Source organism: Eucalyptus grandis, chromosome 6 (assembly GCF_016545825.1).
Source record: "Eucalyptus grandis isolate ANBG69807.140 chromosome 6, ASM1654582v1, whole genome shotgun sequence".
Lineage (NCBI taxonomy): Eukaryota > Viridiplantae > Streptophyta > Magnoliopsida > Myrtales > Myrtaceae > Eucalyptus > Eucalyptus grandis.
In genome coordinates, this window is record NC_052617.1 from 8,471,292 (window position 1) to 8,493,373 (window position 22,082).

At 40.0% G+C, this 22,082-nt stretch overlaps 1 protein-coding gene, 1 long non-coding RNA gene and 2 pseudogenes across 2 annotated transcripts; 3 read left to right on the forward strand and 1 right to left on the reverse strand.

Moving 5' to 3' along the window:
• Positions 1-4,645: 4,645 nt before the first annotated feature.
• On the forward strand, positions 4,646-5,232 carry LOC104416138 (annotated as a pseudogene).
• Positions 5,233-7,041: 1,809 nt separating this feature from the next.
• LOC120294284 lies at positions 7,042-8,273 on the forward strand (annotated as a pseudogene).
• Positions 8,274-11,188: 2,915 nt separating this feature from the next.
• On the forward strand, positions 11,189-14,501 carry LOC104456179 (mogroside IE synthase). Its single transcript, XM_010070921.3, has 2 exons — positions 11,189-11,948; positions 13,667-14,501. Exons 1-2 carry the CDS (start codon positions 11,262-11,264, stop codon positions 14,408-14,410), a joined length of 1,431 nt encoding a protein of 476 aa, XP_010069223.2. The 5' UTR covers positions 11,189-11,261; the 3' UTR covers positions 14,411-14,501.
• A 112-nt stretch (positions 14,502-14,613) lies between these two features.
• On the reverse strand, positions 14,614-16,599 carry LOC104456176. Its single transcript, XR_727300.3, has 5 exons — positions 16,435-16,599; positions 16,163-16,337; positions 15,875-16,028; positions 15,723-15,793; positions 14,614-15,100 (listed from the first exon to the last, which is right to left on the reverse strand). It is a non-coding gene; the product is annotated as an uncharacterized LOC104456176 (long non-coding RNA).
• Between the last annotated feature and the right edge of the window lie 5,483 nt (positions 16,600-22,082).

Below are 22,082 nucleotides of genomic sequence, written 5' to 3' on the forward strand. Positions count from 1 at the left end.
CCACTGTGAAACGTGATATATGTTTGAAGAGAGGTTGTATCTCACTAACATATTCACGAAATCCAACACGCTCAACTAAGGAAAAAGGTTGCTCATCAATGATGATAAACCGAGCAAGCATGTGCCTAGCTCGTTCTTGATTAAATGACCATGTCAATAAGACGCTACCAGTACTAGAATCTCCTCCTGCCTTACCAGCCGTGTTGACATTACGTGGTACAAAGAATTTCTGCCTCTTATCTAGATTACGAGGAAACCTCTTACATGTGTTTAAGTGCTTCCTCATTGCAGAAGTACCATTAGTAACACGGTACTTAAGCATAGACCCACAATGAATGCATTTCACTTGATATATTTTTCCATCTTTATTACTGATTTTCGAATAATGATTCCAGCATTCAGATGTATATTTCTTATCATGAGAATCGGATACCTTATTTGTGGCACTCAAGGTAGGGGGTGCATCTTCTTCAATTTCATTGCCAGAAAACTCAAATTCCATACCCGGAGTCATCTCCTCACGTCCCTCCACCTCCATTGACGTGTTATCTTGATACATTAATTCCACACTACACAACAATAATATAATATAATTAGAAAATTCAAAACATAATGTGAATTGAGTTATAGAATATGCAAGCAATTGCTAAAAATCAAATCAATACACAACTTTAGGACTATATCATATTATCAATACAAATGCAAGATTTATTCAAATATGCCCTTATTTTATGATAAGGCACCAAACCAAGCAAAACTCTAAGTAATCATAAACATCTCTTTCCCATCTTTAGTATAAAAGGAACTCTTTAGTCTTTATCAACCATCTTAACTTAAAAGGAACTTTTTAACCCTTTGGGCATAGGACTATATCACAATGCTCTTTCAAAGCTTCTTTGAATATCACTGTCTATTTTCTCAAGGAATTGCTAATATCAAATAAGACTTGCCAAGCGTTCTTAAGGCACTAAGAAATCTAATGCTCGAGGCACTAAGCATCCAAGGCACTTGCCAGAGCAAGGAGAGGCTCTTAGTTAAAAGCCTTAGGATTCAAGTGTTAGCAAACTAGTTCATTTCATTTGTAAGAGAAATAGAATTCAATTGCATCCTAATTTGGGACTATGCTCTGGAATACCATTAGGGCTTTTAAGTCGAAAAGTTCCTCTACATATTGCAACCTTTTTGAGGCCTATAATCAAGAAAAAAACAGATCGTAGGCCACACTGCCAAGACAAGCCAACACTAAGATAGAACAAAGAAGCTGCATGGTCTTTTAATTCTACCCAATGACATCAACCTGCTCAGTTTGCCACCAGGGCATTTTTCCAGACAATTCTAATTGGCGGCATTCATCTCAGTCAATCGACTGGGCACTTTCCTATGGCCAACGCCAACGCTACATCTACAGTGTGCATCCTCAGCAATATTTACAGTCTCAACCGAGCGAAAGAGTCTTACAATGTGCACCCTTCGTTTGATCTTCGACACCAAATCTGTGAAGAACAACTTAACAACTTGCGAAATAGGCTTGACCGGAGCTCTGAAAATCCACGGCGAACTCTGGCGATGTGGTTTTCCGTTGCTTTGAAATGGGCGTCGCGACTGCAGCAGCAGGGGCGTCGGGTCAGAGGCGGAGACAGCAGCCAGCAACGGCGTCGTGGCCCGTGGGTCAAAATCGCAGCCGAAACAGTGGCTTACAGTTCGTTGCGGTAGCAAGGCGTCGGGGCTTACGCGCGAGCGCGTGGGTCACGGCGGGGACGTCGGTTAGGGTCTTCGGGGCAACGGCCGGTCACGGCGGGGCGTTGGTCAAGGTCGGTCGGCTTACGCGATTCGCGAATGCGGGCGTCGAGCGACGTCGGGAGGCCAGCGTCCAGCGGCGTTCGGCGACGGTGGCAGCGCGAGCGGTGGCCGAGGGCGTGGTCGGGGTCTTGAGGGCAACGACGACTCAGGTGTCGCGAATGCAGGCGTCGAGCGACGTTGGGGACTGGCGTCCACCCGGTGGCGTCCGACGGCGGTGGCCTTGAGGGCGAGTGGCGTCCAGCTGAAATCGGAGGGGCGAGGGAAGATACGAGGAGAGGACGGGGAGGCCGGAGGCTGGACTTGGAGGCTTGGAGCGCCGCGGGGCGAGGGGGGGTTCCTTTTGGAACCCTAACGGTTCCAAACCGGTTCCGCGGCGGTTCGGTTCGGTTGCGGTTCCGCGCCGGTTCGGTTCCCGGAAAAATGGAACAGGGAACCGGAACGGTCCTTTAAGAACCGGGAACCGGACCGAGGTTCGGTTCGGTTCTCCGGTTCGGTTCTACCCGCTACCCGTGCTCGCCCCTTCTTTTTGGGGTCTACGCTTCGGCTACCGGCTGAGGAGGTTCCTCCGAAGCACAAAAAAAAAAAAAAAAAAAAAAAAGAAAAAGAAATGTGTAGAGGATTTTAAGGGATTTTAAGTGTGCTGCCGGGGTGATGGGTCCTCCCACTTACGTAGCACCTAGGGTCTACGCTTCGGCTACCGGGGCCGAGGAGGTTCCCCCAGACACAAAAAAAAAAAAAAAAAAAAAAAGAAATGATGAGAGGATTTTAAGGGATTGTGTTGGATTGCAAATAATGAAAATCTTGGAAAAATCTCAAGATATCTCTCTCCTCCCCCCCCCCACCCTTCACGTTCTTCTCCCTCTCGCATTTCAGCCGAAGCATCCCCTTTCCTTTGGCAAAAGAACGCTTCAAGTGCCATAACTTTGCTCAAAGGACACTTAAGTGCTATAACTTACGAAATGTACACTTAAGTGCCACATTCGAAGAAAAACGGATCACTTGAGTACCACTCCGGCCAAAGTTCGGCCAAAATGCCGACGTGGTATTTTTCGGCAAAGCGCGCCCAAAACGACACCGTTTTGCACGCTAACGTGGCAAAATAATGCAAAAACGACATCATTTTTGCTAACGTGGTAAAAAATAATAATTAAAATACTAAAAAATTTTAAAAATTAAAATTAAAAAGGGAATCGGGAGGCGGTTGAGGGATCAGCCCTCGGCCGCCGCCGCCGCCGTCACCCGCCGTCGCCGGGGAGGGTCGGTCGGGGTCGCCGAGCCTTGGCCGGGGCCGCGGCCCCCGCCAACCAGCGGCGAGGGTCGCGACCCTCCCCGATCCGTGGCCAGCGGTGAGGGCTCGCGGCCCTCGCCCAAATCCAACGGGCGGTGGCCCTTGGCCCGGCCGGGCGAGGGCGCCAGCCCTCGCCAAATGCTGGGTGAGGGCTGCGACCCTCGCCCGATGCAGGGGCAAGGGCTCACGAGTCGCCGCCGGTTAGCTAGGGTCGCCGGCCTCGGTTAGGGCCCGGCGACCCCGATCGACCCTCTCCCCACCGTCGCCGGCCCTTCCCGGCGGCAACGACGGTTGAAGGCCGATCCCTCGGCCGCCTCCCCTCTTTCCCTTTTTTTTTTTTTTTATAATTTTGTTAATTTTGTTAAATTATTTTTTAAATATTTTAACTAATTTTAATTTTAATTTTAATTAGTTTTTTATTATTTTTTACCACATTAGTCCAAAATGGCCTAGTTTTTGCATTACTACCATTAGGGTGCAAAATGCATTTCAATGAATCTAAAGAAAAATGACGTCGGCATTTTGTGACATTTTTCATTAATAAATGCACTCAAGTTATCCCTACTCCGATTTTCTTAAGTGCCAAAGCATCCCCTTTCCTTTCGCTCCATTTTGCTTTCATTTTCTTCATCTTCATCATCTTCTTTTTCTTCTTCTTCCCTTGTTCACCATCACCACCATTGCGAACCACTGCTCACTGCTGAGTCCGTGCCGCTCATTCCTCGTGCTGCCATTCACCGACCTCACCGTTGCCACAAGCCACCACCAAACACCCCTCCCTCCTTAGCCAAGCCATGGGTGTCAAGTGTAGTATGAGTTAACTCCTAATTATTGATTAGGAAGTTAATTGAGTTTATAGGTAGGATTATATTATGGTTAATTGCGGTTAGTGTTAAAGTATGGATTAGATTAAGGCTAAGGGAGATTTGTCTTAATTAAGAACAATTAGTTTAAGTAACCATGGTAAGGTTAAGTAACCATAGTTAGTGTAAAATAATCGTGATTGGGTTAATTAACCATAGTTGGTTTAAGTAACTGTAATTAGTTTAAAGTAATCGTGGTTAATTTAATTAATCATGTTTAGTCTTAATTAATCGTGATTAGTGTAATTAACCATTATTAGCTTAATTAATCATTTTAATGCTAATTAATCATGATTAGTGAAAATTAATGATAGATTAGCTGTTAAGTATAATTTTATGCTTGATTTATTGGGTGAAATTATGCATAATTATGACGGTCTGAGTTTGTAATATCATGTTGTTGATTGCCTAAATTACAAGTTCAAATGTTATTTTGAAAGAAGGTTTATTTGAAAAGAAAATTACAAACTTTGAGTGTCATATTTGGACACCGTCTTTTATGTGCTAAATGGGGCAATGAGGTTTTAAAATGAAAGTGTGTAAAATTTGGAGGGTTGATTTTAAATACGTGACCACGTGCGATTACCTGAGACCAACGATCCTGTCTTTTACTTGGACAAGATACTGGAAGATGACAAAGATTACGGACTCAGGCTCTTCAAGCCCGAAGCAGAAGCTTGCCTCAAATTGTTGGACTCGAAGCCACCCAAATCCGTTCTTTACGTATCATTTGGAAGCTTGGCCTCTCTCGGAGAAGATCAAATGGAAGAATTAGCGAACGGGCTCAAGAGAATGAAGAGCAACTTTTTATGGGTGGTGAGAGAATCGGAAGAGAAGAAGCTCCCCAGAAATTTCCTGCAGGATGTGGGGATCGATGACAAGGGTTCGGTGGTGAAGTGGTGCAATCAACTCCAAGTGCTAAGCCACGGCTCCGTCGCTTGCTTCATGACCCACAGCGGTTGGAACTCAATCCTTGGAGCTCTGAGCTTGGGCGTGCCCATGGTAATGATGCCTCAGTGGACAGACTAGCCGACGAACGCCACGTTCATTGTTGAGGTGTGGAAGGTCGGCCTTAGGGTTCAGGCTAACGAGCGCAGGATCGTGACTGGAGAAGAAATCGAAAGTTGCGTGAACGATATCATGAAAGGAGAGAGGGGGGAAGAGATCAGGAAAAATTCCTCGAGATGGAAAGAGATGGCTAGAGAAGCAGTAGATGAAGAAGGTAGTTCCGATAAGAACATCCTAGAATTTGTGACAAACATGATTAATTTGGAGACATGATGCAGATACGCTTAATTATATGCAAATGCAATAATGTATGCGTCAATCTTGGAGACATCCTACTAGTGAAAAACAAATTCCTTAATCGATGTGCATGGTCATGTCCCCTAGACAAATTATTAGGTGAGCTGGAATTCTCTTGACTTGTGATTGACATGATCTATTAGGGTATATCAATTCGATTGCTTCTCACATTCCTCAATTGCAATTGTTATACCATTATTCATAATTTGGAATGGGAAAATTGTCCAAAATTAATTAAACTTATTGCACTTTTGTTAATTCAATCTTAAACATTTGATTTTGTCAATTGAGTCATAAACCTTTTTACATTTTACCATTTGAGTCCATTCAACCAAAATTTGTTGAAAATTGCTAGTGTAGACTTTTTTAATAATATTTTGAAATTTTGATGGTTTTTTTTCCTTTTTTAAAAATTTTTGGAGTTAGGGCTGATGAGGATGGCTGGCCGACCCTCGCCGACCAACCCTCACCGGCACTAGGTGAGGGCTTTGATGCCCTCGTCAGCCAAAGCAAGGTTGCATGAGCCCTCACATAAAATAATTTATAAAGATCCCATAAAATTTTGTATGAGGGTCAAACCTATGCGATCTTCATTTGCTTTCTCAATTATCAATGTCCAAGCTTCAACCGAGCAGTGTTAGAATACTTGAATATCGAATCACAATGCCATCTGATAGCTTAAATATCACAATGCTCATGAAGGGTGATCGTCGATCTATTTTTGCCCCGATGGTGATAGCTAGATCGAAATTTCGTGTTCTTATCCACGAGAAAGCTGAATCCTAGTCGGCAAGGTTGCCTCTCTTTTTTTTTATTTTTTGTGTTTTTGGTATATATATATATATATATTATTGATTTGTTCTTCTTTCTTTCTTCCTCTCTTTGTTCTCTAACCTTTCAGCTCATGGTAATGTTAATCTGAAGGAACCAGTGCCCGATGGAAGCTGCATTTGCCAGCTTCACAAACATTATATTCTTTCTTCCAAGAAGAACCAATGTTCTGTACTTGATCTCCTGTTAAGCTCGCCAGCAAGATTCCGGAGATTCTCGTGCTGATGATCCAGGACCAGCGGTCGTTCAGCGGGAACCGAGATCCTGACAGGGAACTGGTACTCGCTGCCTTCTTTCCCATCGTTTCTCACGGCCGAACATGTTGGCTCTGACGACGCCTCTGGTGCCCTCGGCTTTCCTAACGGCGGAGAGAGTGTAGAGAAATAGGAGATTACACAAGAGACGAGTATTTTGCGGAATAGACGACCTCTCAGAATGCTCCAGCATCATTTCCCAAAGGAGATCTTCTTGACCCCGAGACAACGAACGCAATGGAGAGCAAGTCCAAGAGCCAAGTGAGGCTTCGACGAGTGACCATAATAATGAAAAGAGGGATAGCGAAGAAAGTAAAGGATAGATGAAGATGGAAAACAGAGTACGGAGGCGGAACGTGATCAAATGGCTTTAGCTTTTTGTAAGACGAAGAGGGATGATATGGTTGCTTATGAGAGAGCTCCTACCATGAAGCTTTTTGAAAAGTTATCACAAAGAGATGAGCAATGATAGAGGAGGTGGAATCGTTACAAAGAGAGAGAGAGAGAGACAGAGAGAGAGAGAGAGAGAGAGAGAGAGAGATGGGGCGGTGATAATCATGGGTGCGTGCCTTCGTTGAGCGACGAGGAGCAGTTGAAGAGGAGCGTGAACGAGCGGTTTGTCTCATGAGGAGTGTGGGCCTCAATCGCGACAGCGTCCTTCCCGGTTTGACGAGATAGACTCCGCAAGGCCTTCGAGTCGATGCCCCTCCTCCTCATCGAGTGCTTTGGTGTGGACGTCGCCACCTGGAAACACCGCAGGGAAGGAGCTGACCCAAATGAAGGCCCTTATGGCTCCATCTTCGACGACTTTGACTGCGAAGGAGGGATGGCAGCAGTATAATCGACTCGAGGAGTTCCATTTGCTTATATTGTCTTCAATTCCACAAATTCAATTGGGAAATCTAGGAAGGCTTGAAGATTTTGAACTATTTGTTTCCTAATATATTTCCTAGATTTGGGTTTTAAATTTGATAGTATTTTTATGGTGGAATTCTTTTCCTACTAGATTTAGGAAAGTGGGGATCTAAAGATTTATTTATTTCAGCATTGTACCTTGTACTCTTGATATACACTCAAATAAGAAATCGTCTCTCTCTTTCCCGTGGATGTAGGTGGATCTTTCGCCGAACCACGTAAATCTGCGTGTTCTTGATTATTCTTGTTTTTCTTTCTCATCTAGTTAGGGTGTTCTACCGCACAACACGTGCCTTCGTTGAGCGACGAGGAGCAGTTGAAGAGGAGCGTGAACGAGCGGTTTGTCTCTGGGCCTCAATCGCGACAGCGTCCTCTCCCGGTTTGACCTCCGCAAGGCCTTCGAGTCGATGCCCCCTCCTCCTCATCGAGTCCCGCTTTGGTGTGGACGTCGCCACCACACCGCAGGAGCTGACCCGCCCTTATGGCTCCATCTTCGACGACTTTGACTGCGATGGCAGCAGTATAATCGACTCGAGGAGTTCCGGTTGGAGACGAGGAAGATCACGCTTGCCATCATTGACGGCCTTGGGTCGTGCCCGATCTAGATGGTCCTCGAGGACGATGACCCCAGCTTCCTCAAGCGCACCGCCGATCTCGAGGCTTCGAAGTTCAGTGAGGCTGCATTGTGAGGCTTCGCTCCGTCGGTGATCGATGAGTGATGAATAACATTCCGTCAGTTCACCACGAGCTGATAGGAGAGAGAGAGCAAAGCGGGGAAGAAGGAAGAATGTAGGACCCGCAAGGAAAGAAAATGAATCAATCCAACAAAAAGAGGTATAGCAAGGGTAATACGGTAAAGACGCTATATTTGGAAGTGTCAAAGCAAAGACTAGGGTGGATATATAGTGTACTCCTTTAACATACTCTGTAATTCTATATATTTCTCTTGATTGGTCTTGATCAATTATATTTAATATTTTGTTACTGTCATGTAAAATCTATAAATAGGCTTATGTACTCTTCACTTGGTAATGAACAAAAATTATATTTATCTACCATCTCAATTTTCAACTTGGTATGAAATGTAGTCAATTTTGAAGTGCACAGGTACACTCGCACCAAGTGCACATCAAAATGTACATCTAGAGCTTCTCTTGTAATTATTATTATTTTTCAATAAGTCCAATACCTGACAATAATTGGTAAGTTACTCTAATTCATATTAGAATATTTACTTAACAATCACCTAATTTAATTGGTAGGTTAGTTGGTAACACATAATCATTTGTCAATCATTTTTAAAAGTGCCGTAACTTTTCCAACTTGCTACATAGTTGGTAACTCATTGGTAATTTTAACCCTTTTATCAAATAACCAATTCTTTTTGTATACACAATTTGCAAATTAGCAACTTATTACCAACTTACCAATTCTTTTGAGTCAGATAATTAAATTGCATATATGATAGATCAAGCCACATCACAGATTGGATTATTTCCTTTCTCGCTGGCATTAAGAACAATTTTTGCCCCTGTTCTTGTCGTCTCCATGCTCAACCTTAGACAATCGAGTTAGATGCGAAATCGAACTTGACAACTTCGAGACTGACTTGTTTGTTTGTTTGTTCTTCTTAATTATTATTATTATTATTATTATTATTATTATTATTATTATTATTATTATTATTATTATTATTATCTCTTGTGTTCCTAAGATTGACAAAGAAAACTTGGACAAGGTACGTAGTTATCAGTAATTACGACACGTTTCGACCATCTTAGTCAATTATGGCAGGGCACTTTTGTTCCGTAGTGAAATGAAGTGTGACACTAAGCGACGAAAACAAAAGATCTAAATCGTGACAACAGTGTATCGTCATGAGGCAAATTCGAAGCACTGTCTATTAATTGGCAGAAAACTTCCCCTTTTGCTTCGATAAGCAGTGATGTCGATTTTTGCATATGTCGTTGCCAGCTCATGTTTTTGGTCGTGCCCTGCCTCCTCCTAGAATTTATGGTCTCTCATTGTTAGGTCCTAGCTGGAGGAACATCCTGCAAAGTTAAATGAACTCAGTTATATCCAAATCTTGTGCTTTGTCCAAGTGACATTAATCCAGAACACTTTGTGCGCAGCTAACGAAATTTGAACAGGTAACCTCTAATTACTGAACTAGAAATCCTTGATATGATTTTAGTTATTGTTTCACATATACACTTCCGTTTTCATTAGAAAGAATAATGTAATTATTTGGCGACGACTAAAACTATACAAGGCTGTGTAGTTTGTCTTTTTTTTTTTTCTTTTCTTTTCTTTTCCTAAGTTACAGGGAATGTAGTTTACATCTTAAGGAACAGACAATTTGTAAATTGGCAAGTAGCTCGGATGGTGCATCTTTAGACGACACATACTAATGTTCCATAGCCTAACTTATGGAAAACCTACCTGATATTGGATGAAAGAGCCATATGCCCAACTTACGAGATGGTTGATAAGACAAGTGAATTGCAAGAATGATTACGTTTTAGATTTCTTCGTCATTGAAAAAATGAAATATTATCCTTTTGCCATATATCTCACTTGCTTTATCTGAATGACTTGTAGAGTAAGCATAGTTTCAAGGTAGAATCGGAAATCTAAAAAACATATCAGTGAGACCCAATCCAATTCGAGGTTTCGGGGTATGCAAGGTAAATTTCAAGTTCCAGAAATTTAAAAACCTGTTCTAACGGGTAAGTTCCAAATTCTAGGCATCCAGACCAAGTCTTTGTGTTTTACTTATTCTATGTTTTTGCACGATCCTACGACATTTCATGGCATGCAATGATGAGCATAAAATTTAAAACTATTAGTATGAACTTCCATTCCCAGTTATATCCATGACTGGGATGTTTACTTTGTTAATGTTTCATTTTTTTGTATATCTAAATATAAGTTATGATTAATGGATTACAGTAAATGCTGGTTAATTGAAGTGATGATTTACTGCAATCATTCAATTAAAAGTATACGTGGAACATGAGTAGACTTTAGAACCAATCCTAGAATAATAGGATAGATTTTAGGTTCTCGAGTTTGCGGGGTAAGTTATAAGTTCCTAAAATTAGAGAACCTATTTTGATAGGTAGGTTTCGGGATTTTAAGTGGAACCTGGGCAGAATCTAAAACTGCTCATCCGTATTCAACACTACCTTGTCTAGGGCATTTTGTCCCCATTGATAGCCTGACCAGATATGGCAAGAGTGGCACTTGAGGTAGCATGAACGAATTGAGAACCCCATATTTGAATAATTGCGTGGTTAACTAGAATATTAACTATACCTAATTGGCTCAAAAAGAACTTGTCTTTTGCTCTTCAATGAGATTAGGTCTAAATAGGTACACGTTGAAAGTCCTCTGAGAAGTTGGGCTCCTGCACGTGCTTCCCTAGTTCTTGTTATGAAGGTAATGAATTTTCGCGATAGTATCCATATGTAATGTTTGTAGACACAGACATATAAGCACGGGATTTTTCACAAGATTTGTGACGAAAGAGGAGGACTTGACGGGTTATGATATATTTCCCTTTTAGGTTTTTGACATAAATATATTTTTATTCTTGCAGCATTTCAGAGTGAGAGTGAGATTTCATCGCGCATTTGAATGCTTTCAAATCTAGTCTAGTAAATTTCTGCGGCTCATCATTCGCGCTCGTGGAAGTACGTAGGGCAGTGGCCAAACATTGTAAATCATCACACCCGTTTTCTTGCTTTCTCAATTTTGCGTCTTGCATTTTGCGGCTTTTGCTTGGCCATTAGACGAGTGATTCATATTAAATGAAAGTGCAAGTTGGGTTTGAGTAACGAGTACTCATCTAATCCGTATAACTACCGTTCAAACGATTCAGCTGGTTCATGCTTGTGCGCAACTTCTGGTTCTATATATTTAATGAAATGCTTCGCGATATGAGCATCAACCTCTCTCACTCGCATTCCATCAGTTTCTGAAAGAGTTGAAGCCCGACAAGAAATGATGGACCAACAGAAAAGTGAGAGATCCATCAAACCAATTCATGTTCTTGTTCTCGCTTACCCCTCACAAGGTCACATAAATCCAGTGGTCGAGTTCTCGAAACGCTTAGCCTCAAAGGGTCTCAACGTTGCCCTCATTATTCCCATCTCCGAACCTTCCAAGTCCCTCCATTCGACAAACCATGCAACGAGTTCCATCAAGATCGAGCAAATATCTGACGGGTTCGAGGGCGTGGACACCAACGAGCTGAGCCGGGATGTCTACTTTGAACTTTTCACAGTTTCGGTCTCAAAGAGCCTGACCAATTTCATAGAGCAACATCAATCTTCTCAAGATGATCCAGCGAAAGTCCTCGTGTATGACTCGGTCATGCCTTGGGCTCTTGACATAGCGATACAACATGGCATGCACGGAGCTTCATTCTTCACTCAGTCTTGCGCGGTTAGCGCCATTTATCACCATGTTCACCGAGGAACACTAAAGTTTCCCTTAGAAGACTCACGAGGACAGGAACATGTTTCTGTCCCTCCGGTCATGTTGAATTTGAAGTTGAACGATCTTCCTTCGTTCGTGGCCGATGTTGATGCATATCCTGCGTTTGTGAAACTCGTGCTGGACCAGTTCTCCAACGTGATGAGAGCTAACTGGCGCTTGTTTAATACCTTCGCTGAGCTCGAGGATGAGGTTAGTTGCACCCCCATTATTATCCCCTCATGTGAAAATAGAGTAGGCAGACGGTCATTCTATAAACGATGTGATAAAACAAGCCAATTTCAGCTTAAAACCTTTCTGAGGGCTGGATTCTGCGTAAATCCTGTTATTTTCTTATATGGGGCTGCATGGTAATGTTTCTACTCTTTTTTTGTTCCAGGAAACATAAATAAAAAAAAGTGTTTCTATTCCGGGGAACAATTTTTTACCAGAAAAATGCATTTGGTAAATTTGTTCCGGGAATAAAAAATGAATAGAAACACGTTTAGTAAATTTTATTCTTTTTTTGTTTCTTTTAATTTTTTTTTAATATTTTTATTTTATTTTTCATTTTTTCCTTTCTTTTTATTTTTCTTCTTTTGGCCGGTCCCCGGCCTCGGCGACCGGCCAATGGGGCCGGCAGCCTCGCCCAACCACGGTGACGGCGAGGTCGCCAACCCTCGATGGCCGTCGCCGACCCCATGGCCGGAGGCCATGGCGACCGGCCGTGACCGGCCAAAAAAAAAAAAAAAAAGAAGAAGAAAAGAGAAGAGAGAGAAGAAGAAGTGTTTCTTCAAAATTGTTTTGGAACAAGAAGTAAGTTTTTTTTGTTTCTTTTTTTGTTTTTTTGTTCTAGAACAAAAAAAAAAAAAGAACAGCAAAACGCAACCAAACGCGTTTCTGTTCTTTTTTGTTCCAGGAACAAAAAAAAAAAAAAATTGTTCAGAAACGGAAACAAGGAATGTTTCCATGCAAGCCCTATGTGATTAAGCTTTGGCCAAGCCTGCAAAATAACTTCTACAGGAGAAACAAAAGTCGTTTTACAAAGTAGTGTGATAGACGCTTGTCATAGGGTTAAATTAGGATTGAGATAGGAGTGATGGATTCCTATAAGAATGGTAGATAGAATGTTGGAAATTCAATTGATTCTTCCGCTAGCGCAATGGGTTTACTGCGTCGCACACATGTTCAATAAATGTGTAGGTGGTGCAATGGTTGGACAAGAAAACGGAGACACGCAGATTTAACTAAAAAGAAAACACAAAATACAAAAGCTTGATGATTGTATCTATATAAAAAATTAGGAACAACATTTAAATTAATATAGGTATAAATACCCATAGATAAATCAATATCGTTTTTAAATAATCTTATGAAAACATTTAAGACATCAACCTGATACAACTCTAGTTAGGCTATTCTTTTACTATTGCAGAAATCATTAGTTAAAATATGCCCGAAATAACTATTGCAGTATTTACAATGACCCGAAAGGTTAAAAAAAGATATTAAAAAGTTAGCATTTAAAAAAAAAAAAAAAAGGAGATCAATGGAAATGAAAAGCCGTTCTAAAATTTGCACAATAATGTAATTATAAAAAGTTTATGGATACTAGACTTTGTTCTGGAAAGTTGAGAGACTGGATTGAACAAATTGAAATTTTAGAGATTAGATTGCACATTTGACAATAGTCTAAAGATTCTCTCCCATGTTGGGTCAAAAAAAGAAAAGAAAAAAAAAGGACAATATTGAACATAAGGTTAATTTGTAGGGATTATAAGTGCCATTTTCCCTTGGTTGGTAGTATGATTGTGACAGGAGTGATAAATTCTTCTAAGAAGGGCAGATAGAACGAAGGAAATTAAATTGATTCTCGTATGTGCAAACGATAAATTTATTGCATTTGCATATATGTTTCCTGAAATGTGTAGGTGGTAAAGTGGATGGGGAGTCAATGCCCGGTGCTCACTGTAGGACCAACGATCCCATCTATGTACTTGGACAAGAGAATCCAACACGACAAAGATTACGGACTCAGCCTCTTCAAGCCTAACGATGCTGAGACATGCATCGGGTGGCTCGATTCGAAGGATGCCGACTCGGTCGTTTACGCATCATTCGGAAGCTTGGCTTCCCTTGGAGAAGAGCAAATGGAGGAAATAGCGATCGGACTCAAGAGGATGAAGGGCAACTTCCTGTGGGTGGTGAGAGCGTCTGAAGAGAAGAAGCTCCCATGCAATTTCTTGCAAGATATGGAGTTACTAGATGGTAAGGGTTTGGTGGTGAAGTGGTGTGATCAACTCCAAGTGCTGAGCCACGGCTCAGTGGGTTGCTTCATGACTCACTGCGGATGGAACTCGACTATGGAAGGGGTGAGCTTGGGCGTCCCCATGGTGGTGATGCCTCAGTGGACTGACCAGCCGACAAATGCCGCATTCATCACGGAGGTGTGGAAGGTCGGTCTCAGGGTTAGGGTGAACGAGAAAGGGATTGTGACCAGCGAAGAAATCGAAAGTTGCATAAACGAGGTCATGGGAGGAGAGAGAGGGAAAGAGATCAAAGCAAATTCGTTGAAGTGGAGAGAGAGGGCGAGAATTTCTATGGAAGAAGGCGGGAGTTCTGATAACAACATCAGCGATTTCGCGAAGAACATTATTGAGATGTACAAGCAATAGTGCTTCGTTCATGATTAATAAGGAGTCATTTGCAAATGAAACTTCACTGCAGTTCATTTATGAATAAAAATGATTACTTTAGCAATGACAATTATATGATCAGGCAAATTATATACAGCGAATCATAAAGATGTGCTTTGCTCAATTTGTAATAAGGTAATATTCACAAAGATGTGTTAGCATTATAAAAACGCCAATTAAGATGACAATGAAATATGAAATAGATTAGCCTTTGAGATAGATAGGTCGATCATATAATATCAGGTGCGCAAACAAGAAGAGTTGCTCTTATAAACGTCACGAACTGCTCAGATACAGAAGCTGTTGCCCAAGTGGAAATGAACACTACAGAGCACGAAGTTTGAATGATCTGAAAGAACGAATATTGACCCAAATCAAGTCGGACAAGTCCAGCTGAACTTTGGTTTTTGTTCTTCATCTTGAATGCACATGTGTGTCCAAGACGCACAAACTTCTGGGAAAGACCGTATTGGGCTCCATGTGAAATCCATCGTCTCTAACGGTTGAGATGCATATTGGTAAGTCCTCTTTGTACTGAAAGACCACATTCGACTTCACATTACATGGAAACTGGATTCACACCAGTGAGACAATCCAGAAAAGTTCAGTGTCTTGCATCTTCCGACCGACTTCCCTTTCTTACAACCTCTTGCAGCAGAATTGTCCCATCTGCTCAAATTGGGTCCACGAAATTTTATCAATTTAAAGGATTTAGAGACCCTTGGACCATCCACAATAGACAGAAACCAGAGAGATCACATCATTCAAAGGCAAAGCACCCACTTTAGCAGAAACAACAGTAAGGCATTTTCATCAATACAGTTGCACACTTAAAATATTCCTCCCAATATGGGACCTTCTTCACTCCTTTAGTTACATGCCATGGTACATACGCACACTATTGTCCACTTGTTCCTTCAGAAAGAAGCAGATTAGAAGTAGAGTAATATCTCTTTTAACTTGTCTATAAGTACTGATAAAACCACATCTTTTTCAGCTCCATCACCGGTGCGGTCACATTCCTCTTTTGCATCATTCTTTGCCTTCATGACCTCTTTATCACTATCTGCTCCCTCTTTCTCTATTTTGCTTAATCTCGAAGCATCCAAAGTCCAAGCAATACAAACTAAGAATGGAGGCATTTACCACAAGACATGATATTGGTTCGGCTATTGAAAGTACGCTAATGTCTGTGGAAATGCTATTCAAGATATATGCAGTGCAAGATACAAGCATTCAGTGTGCTATAAGTATAATCAACTTCTAAATATCAATCGGTGAAATCCACTACCTATGTTGATGCAGGACAAGACCCTATTTCCTTATCTGCATGCTGCAAAAACTCCACTCTCCTGACACTGACTGCAGGGATCAGAAATATAAAAATGAAGCTTAAAAGCTTAAAATGATCAAGTAGAAACTCTGCTTCATTAATTGCTGTACCTTTTGAAAGAAACCAGAGTTAGGTATTCATTTGTTATGTTTCAACTATGAGTAGAGTGACAGCAGCCCCAACCTAACTTTTCATCAAACCAATATTACCAAAATGGTTTCTTGTTACGTGTTCTTCCTCCTCCTCCTCTTGCTTTTCCTCGTCCTGCAATTGATTTTTTTTTTTTTTTGGAGAGACCGACTCCCAAATTAACAAGAGACAAGACGCATATCCAAGCAGCTCAAATTGACATTGCGAAAGCCAAAAACTAAATTAGGAAAACAAAATAGAAGAGAAACCTTGATCAGTGCTTCCTGCACCTGAAGGGACTCTAATTTCCTCCTCCTTTCTGACGCAGGATCTTCAGCTGACAAAGCTGTGGCGTCAACGTTTCTGGTCACCTCATCTCGAAGCGGTGATAAGGTAGCTCTAACAGCTTCTTCAGGAGTTAATTTTCTGGAAAAGCTGAAGGCTCTGCGTCCGGAAAAAGAGAAAATGAACTTTTTTATAGTGCACGTCAGACCATAAGCCTCTCATATTTTCAATATCTAGAGAAAGTCATGAAACATACACAGTGTTAGCACCGCAAGGGGGGCTTCCATATTCTCAGATAGGCAAGGGGCGATGGTTTGGATAAAGACGCTACTCCAGCAGAAGGACAACAAACAGAGACGCAAACTGATTAGACATAGCTCACCTGGAAAAGATCAAAAGAGAAGATGACAATCGTTAAGCATCCCCGTGCCAAATTTTAGCACTCCAAATATTTGGGTGTCATAAAATTGGTGTTTGATTTATTTACTTATTTTATTTATTATTGTATTTGGTCTTACAAGCTTTGCGTCCATATATGGCATGTCACAGTCAAATTCGTTTGGCATATAAACATCATGCATTAATTAGGCTAATGGCAATTGAAATCCATTTAACATGTCATTCCTAATTCTAAGTCATTTTGCAATATTGATGAATCGTGTGATTTCTTTGCATTCTGAACTAGAGTTAAGTGTTTTACCCAAATTATTGTCACATTCAATCCTTCATAGTAAGTTTGTTTGATACTATTCATGCAGTTTAAATGGTCTTTGAACTATTAAACATATACCTTGTTCTGTTTTGTAAATGGTTGATTCGCATGCTTTCACAAAAATCAATTTCGACCATCAATTTGACTTGGATTGAATTTGGACCCTCTTAGGAAGTTATAGGACTCATCTAGGTCTCCCAATGCTGCTGATTTTGTGCAATTTGCTTATCATTTGGCCCCTTTTTCCATTTTTTCCAAGTTAGGTTAGAAATTTGACTTAGGTTAAATTCGAAACCCCTATTTTACCCTGCTTTGGTCAGACTTTTGTTAATTTCATGTGATTTTTTAGGTATAAATTCTTGAGTCGGACCCTTAACGAACTTTGTTCGTCACTCTTTTATCTTTATTTTGGTGAAATTTTTCATTTTTACAACTTGTTTGCTAGGCAAAATCTCAGTTGCAATAGCATGTTACCCTGCTGTTTTGATGATTTTCTGATGCAGTGTCGCATGTTGCAGGGTTTTTGTAAATTCTTAGATTGCTCTTCTTAAGAAACCTTTTTCACGAAAGTTTTTCCTTATGATGTTCTCTATGCTACGTAATTTTTTGGGGACAATTTGTGCACGGGTTCCTTTCCAATTTCGCCGATTTCTTTTACCCTGTTCTGTGTAGTTGAGTTACAACTTCCTACTGTGTTTGTCTTCTATAATTTTTTAGCTCAATTTGCATGTGGAATTTCTTTGCATGTCTTCATGGACTTTGTTCCTCGCTTTTCGAATTCTTAGTGCAAAAATCTTAAGAAAATAAAAAGCACTTTTGCATGCTTTTGTAGACCTCTCAAATGACATAAACTTGTCTGAATTTTCCCGCTTTTGTTGATTTGAACGTGATTTTAGTTCAATTGATGCTCATGCACACACTCTTGATATCGTCTTTGAATTCCAAACTTTCAAATCATTGCTTTTAGTTTAGCATTGATGTCGTCTAAAGTTTGGACCATATTTAAGTCGTCTACAAAGCTCGATCAAAGTGCCCATTGTTGCACCCAAATTAGGCTTGGTGGCTATATGTCTTCCATAGCTATGACACATCTTTGCTATACCATTAGCATGTTGTCTCACAATTCATTATTAAATGCCTTTCAAATGATTTCTTAGCTCTTAAAACTATCATAACTATTGGTTTGTTTACTTCTTTAACTGCTTGGGGTTGTAATTGGAGCCTATTGAATGAATAAGTGATCCGTTGTCAGCTCACTCAAATTTTTTGATTGTTTGGGAAATAAGATTCGAGGGCCTGCTTGCATGTTTATTTCTCATTGATGTATGTGGATTTCAGATGTATGTTTAGGTATGATGTTTGTTTTGGTGGGACAATTGTGGGATTCACTCAAAACATGTCCTAGGGACTTATAAGCATTAATAGTCATGCAGGAATACAAATGATCACTAATGGCTATAAATCATGAAAATGAATTGGGGCAGGTGTCTAGAGGGACTAACGCATGAATTGCAATGGCCAACCTCGGGGCCTTATTTCACTTGTGCATATGATATCATTTGTTTGATTGTTCTTGATTGTTTCTTGTGTTTTGTACTATTTTTTCATGAATGATTGTTTCTTTCCCATTATATGTACCTAGTTCAAGTTCTTAGGTTAGAATTAGATTAGTCCTTCAAAGGTGATGACTCATCAAGACATGAAGACAATGGAAGGTCGATGTCCAATCTGACCAAATTTTCATATTCATTTGTCCTCGATATATGTTTTGCATTGTCTTGTGTTGTATAAACACCCGACGAGACGTAGGTTTTATTTATTTCCCTTTATTTTTGTTTAACTTTTAGGATTGCATGTTAGATTTATCGCTTTCTTTAAACTGCTTACTTAGTTGTTTACCTTTAAATTTCAATTGTATGCTCTATTTTCTTCTTTTAGAAATAGAATTGTATGGAACCAACTATCCACGCATGATCACTTACTTAGTATGATCAACCCTAAAAAAGTATAAAGAAATGCATAGACACCTTAGAAAACACAACATAGTGTCAGGTACCGAAAAAGCGCTAATAAAAATATTAGCATGACCCAAGTCCCTGAACTTAGAATCTCTAGTTGCATAGAAATTGAGGGACTACTTCCAACCCTCGATTTGGTTTTCTAGCCGACCCCCAAGAACAAGGCTAATGGCAACTCCCATATTTATTAGGTTATTCTAAACAACTAGATAAAATAATAAACCCGTTATGAGGGGTATGGGCCTCAACAAAGTTCACTATAGTCTAGCATACCCGCTATGGAAAGTTTCTAATGAGTGAAGTGATGCCATCCATAGGGAACTAATACTATTGGGAGGGCTATTACAATAAAGGTATCCCGAAATTCATTATCCACAATCCTCCTCTTTCGAGGTGTGTCACCCATGTAGGTATTAATCACAAGACCTTCTGCTGTCACACAAGGTATAAGCTAGGGAGAACTTGCAACCATGAACGATGGAATTCACAAGGGTTCATCCCAAAAGGCGAGGTGATAATGTCTTTTGGAACTTGGATCATGATGAAATTCTTATGGTCAAGTACTCCTAAGCTCGACCTTTCCCCCCTTCATTGACTTCAAGAGGTCAGGTCGCAATAGTCATCATATAAAAATTATCAATAGATTTATGTACTCTTCACTTAATAATGAACATAATATTACATTTATCGGTCATCTCAATTCTCAACTTAAGTGCACTGGTGCACTCGCACTAGGTGGGAGGTGCATCCAATCCAAATGTGCATCCAGAGCTAACCTTGCTTCTTATAATTTTTTTTTTCAAGTAAATCCAATAAGTCACAAAATTTGGCAATTCACTCTAATTTAGTGAGAATTTTTACATAACAATTAGCAAGTTTAATTGGCAAGTTAGTTGGTAAAACATAATCATTTGTTAATTATTTCTAAAAGTGTTGTAACTTTTCCAACTTGCCATTCAGTTGGTAACTTATTGGTAATTTCAACCCTTTTATCAAATTACCAATTCTTTTTATATACACAATTTGCAAATTAGCAACTTATTACCAACTTACCAATTCTCTTAGTCGATTCAAGCCACATCACAAATTGGAATTTTTCATTTTGGGCTTTGCTAACATAATTGTCTTTGGGCTACAATAAGAATAACAGTTTGTTGTAAGTTACAAATTTTTAAAAAGTGAATTCCATAACAATTTATAACTATTTGTTATTTAGTTTGTTATACTCTAAAACAACTTTTGTTTTCTAAGTAAAAAACTGTCACCCAATCATCTTTTTTTTTTCCCTCACCGGCATTAAAAATAAATTAATCTTTTTCCCTATTTTTGCTCCCATCACCCAATCGTCTCTAAAACAGACATTTGTTCTCGAAGTAAATAAAAGGCGTTCACCCAATCATCTCTCTTTCTTTTTTTAACCGGCAAAGAATAAATTAAATTTTTTTCCCTGTTCTTGCCGTGTCCATGCTTAACCTGAGACCGCCTGGTTTGATGCGAAATTCAACTTGACAACTTCGAGAATGATTTCTGTGTTTGTTTATTTTTCTTAATTATCATTATTATTACAATTATATTTTTGTGTTTCTAAGATTGACAAAGAAAACATGGACAAGGTACGTAGTCATCGGTAATCACGACACGTTTGGACCATCCTAGTCAATCATGGCATGGCACTTTTGTTCCGTAGTGAAATGAAGTGTGACACTTACCGACGAAAACAAAAGATCTAAATCGTGACAACAGTGCATCGACACGTGGAAAATTCGAAGCACGGTCTATTGATTTGCAGAAAACTTCTCCTTTTCCTTCGATAAGCAGTGATGTCAATTTTTGCATACGTCGTTGCCAGCTCATGTTTTTGGTTGTGCCCTGCCTCCTTGTAGAATTTGTGGTCTCTTCTTGTTAGGTCCTAATGACATTAATCCAGAACACTTGGTGTGCATTTAACAAAATCTGGACAGGTAACCTCCAATTACTAAGCGAGAAACCCTTGATATGATGTTAATTGTCGTCTCACATGTATCCTTCCATCTTCATTGGAGTGATTAACGATGTGATTATTTGGCGACAACTACAACTATACAAGGCGTGTAGTTTTTCTCTTTTCCCTAAGTTGCAAAGAATGTAGTTTAAAGATTTATGGAACAGAAAATTAGTAAATTGGCAAGTAGCTCGGATGGTGCATCTTTACACGACACATACTAATGTTCCATAGCCTAACTTATGGAAAACCTACCTGATATTGGATGAAAGAGCTATATGCCCAACTTTTGTGATGGTTGATAAGACAAGTGAATTGCAAGATTACGTTTTAGATTTCTTCATCATTGAAAATACGAAATATTATCCTTTCGCCATATATCTCACTTCTTTATCCAAATGACTTGTTCGACATTAAGAGTGAGCATGATTTTAGGGTAGAGTCGGAAATCTGAAAAACATATCAATGAGACCCAATCCAATTCAAGGTTTCGGGGTATGCACGGTAAATTTCAAGTTTCAAAAATTTAGAAACCTATTTTAACAGGTAAGTTCCAGATTCCGGGTATCCAAACCAAATCTTTGTGTTTACTTATTTTATGTTTTTGCACGATCCTACGACATTTCATGGCATCCAATGATAAGCATATAATCTAAAACCATTAGTATGAACTTCCATTTCCAATTATATCCATGACTAGGATGTTTACTTTGTTAATGCTTCATTTTTTTTGTTTATCTAAATATAAGTTATGATTAATGAATTACACTAAATGGTGGTCATTAGAGGTGATGATTTATAGTCATTATTCAATCAAGAGTATATGTGGAACTTGAGTAGACCTTAGAACCAACCATAGAATAACAGGATAGGTTTTAGGTTCTTGGGTTTGCAGGGTAGGTTATAAGTTCCTAAAATTAGAGAACCTATTTTGATAGGTAGGTTTCGGGTTTTAAATGAAACCTGGGTAGAATCTAAAACTGTTCACCCTCATTAAACACTACCTTGTCTAGGGCATTTTGTCCCCATTGATAGCCTGACCAGATATGGCAAGAGTGGCACTTGAGGTAGCATGAACGAATTGAGAACCCCATATTTGAATAATTCCATGGTTAACTAGAATATTTTCTATACTTAATTGGCTCAAAATGAACTTGTCTTGTGGTTTTCAACGAAATTAGGTCTAAATAGGT

What these genes read in the sequence shown, in the direction of transcription:
- LOC104456179 (XM_010070921.3), top strand. Translation starts at nt 11,262, where the DNA reads ATGATGGACCAACAGAAAAGTGAGAGATCCATCAAACCAATTCATGTT. An exon ending in TCGCTGAGCTCGAGGATGAG is followed by an intron (nt 11,949 to 13,666) that starts GTTAGTTGCACC and finishes TGAAATGTGTAG; the next exon opens with GTGGTAAAGTGGATGGGGAG.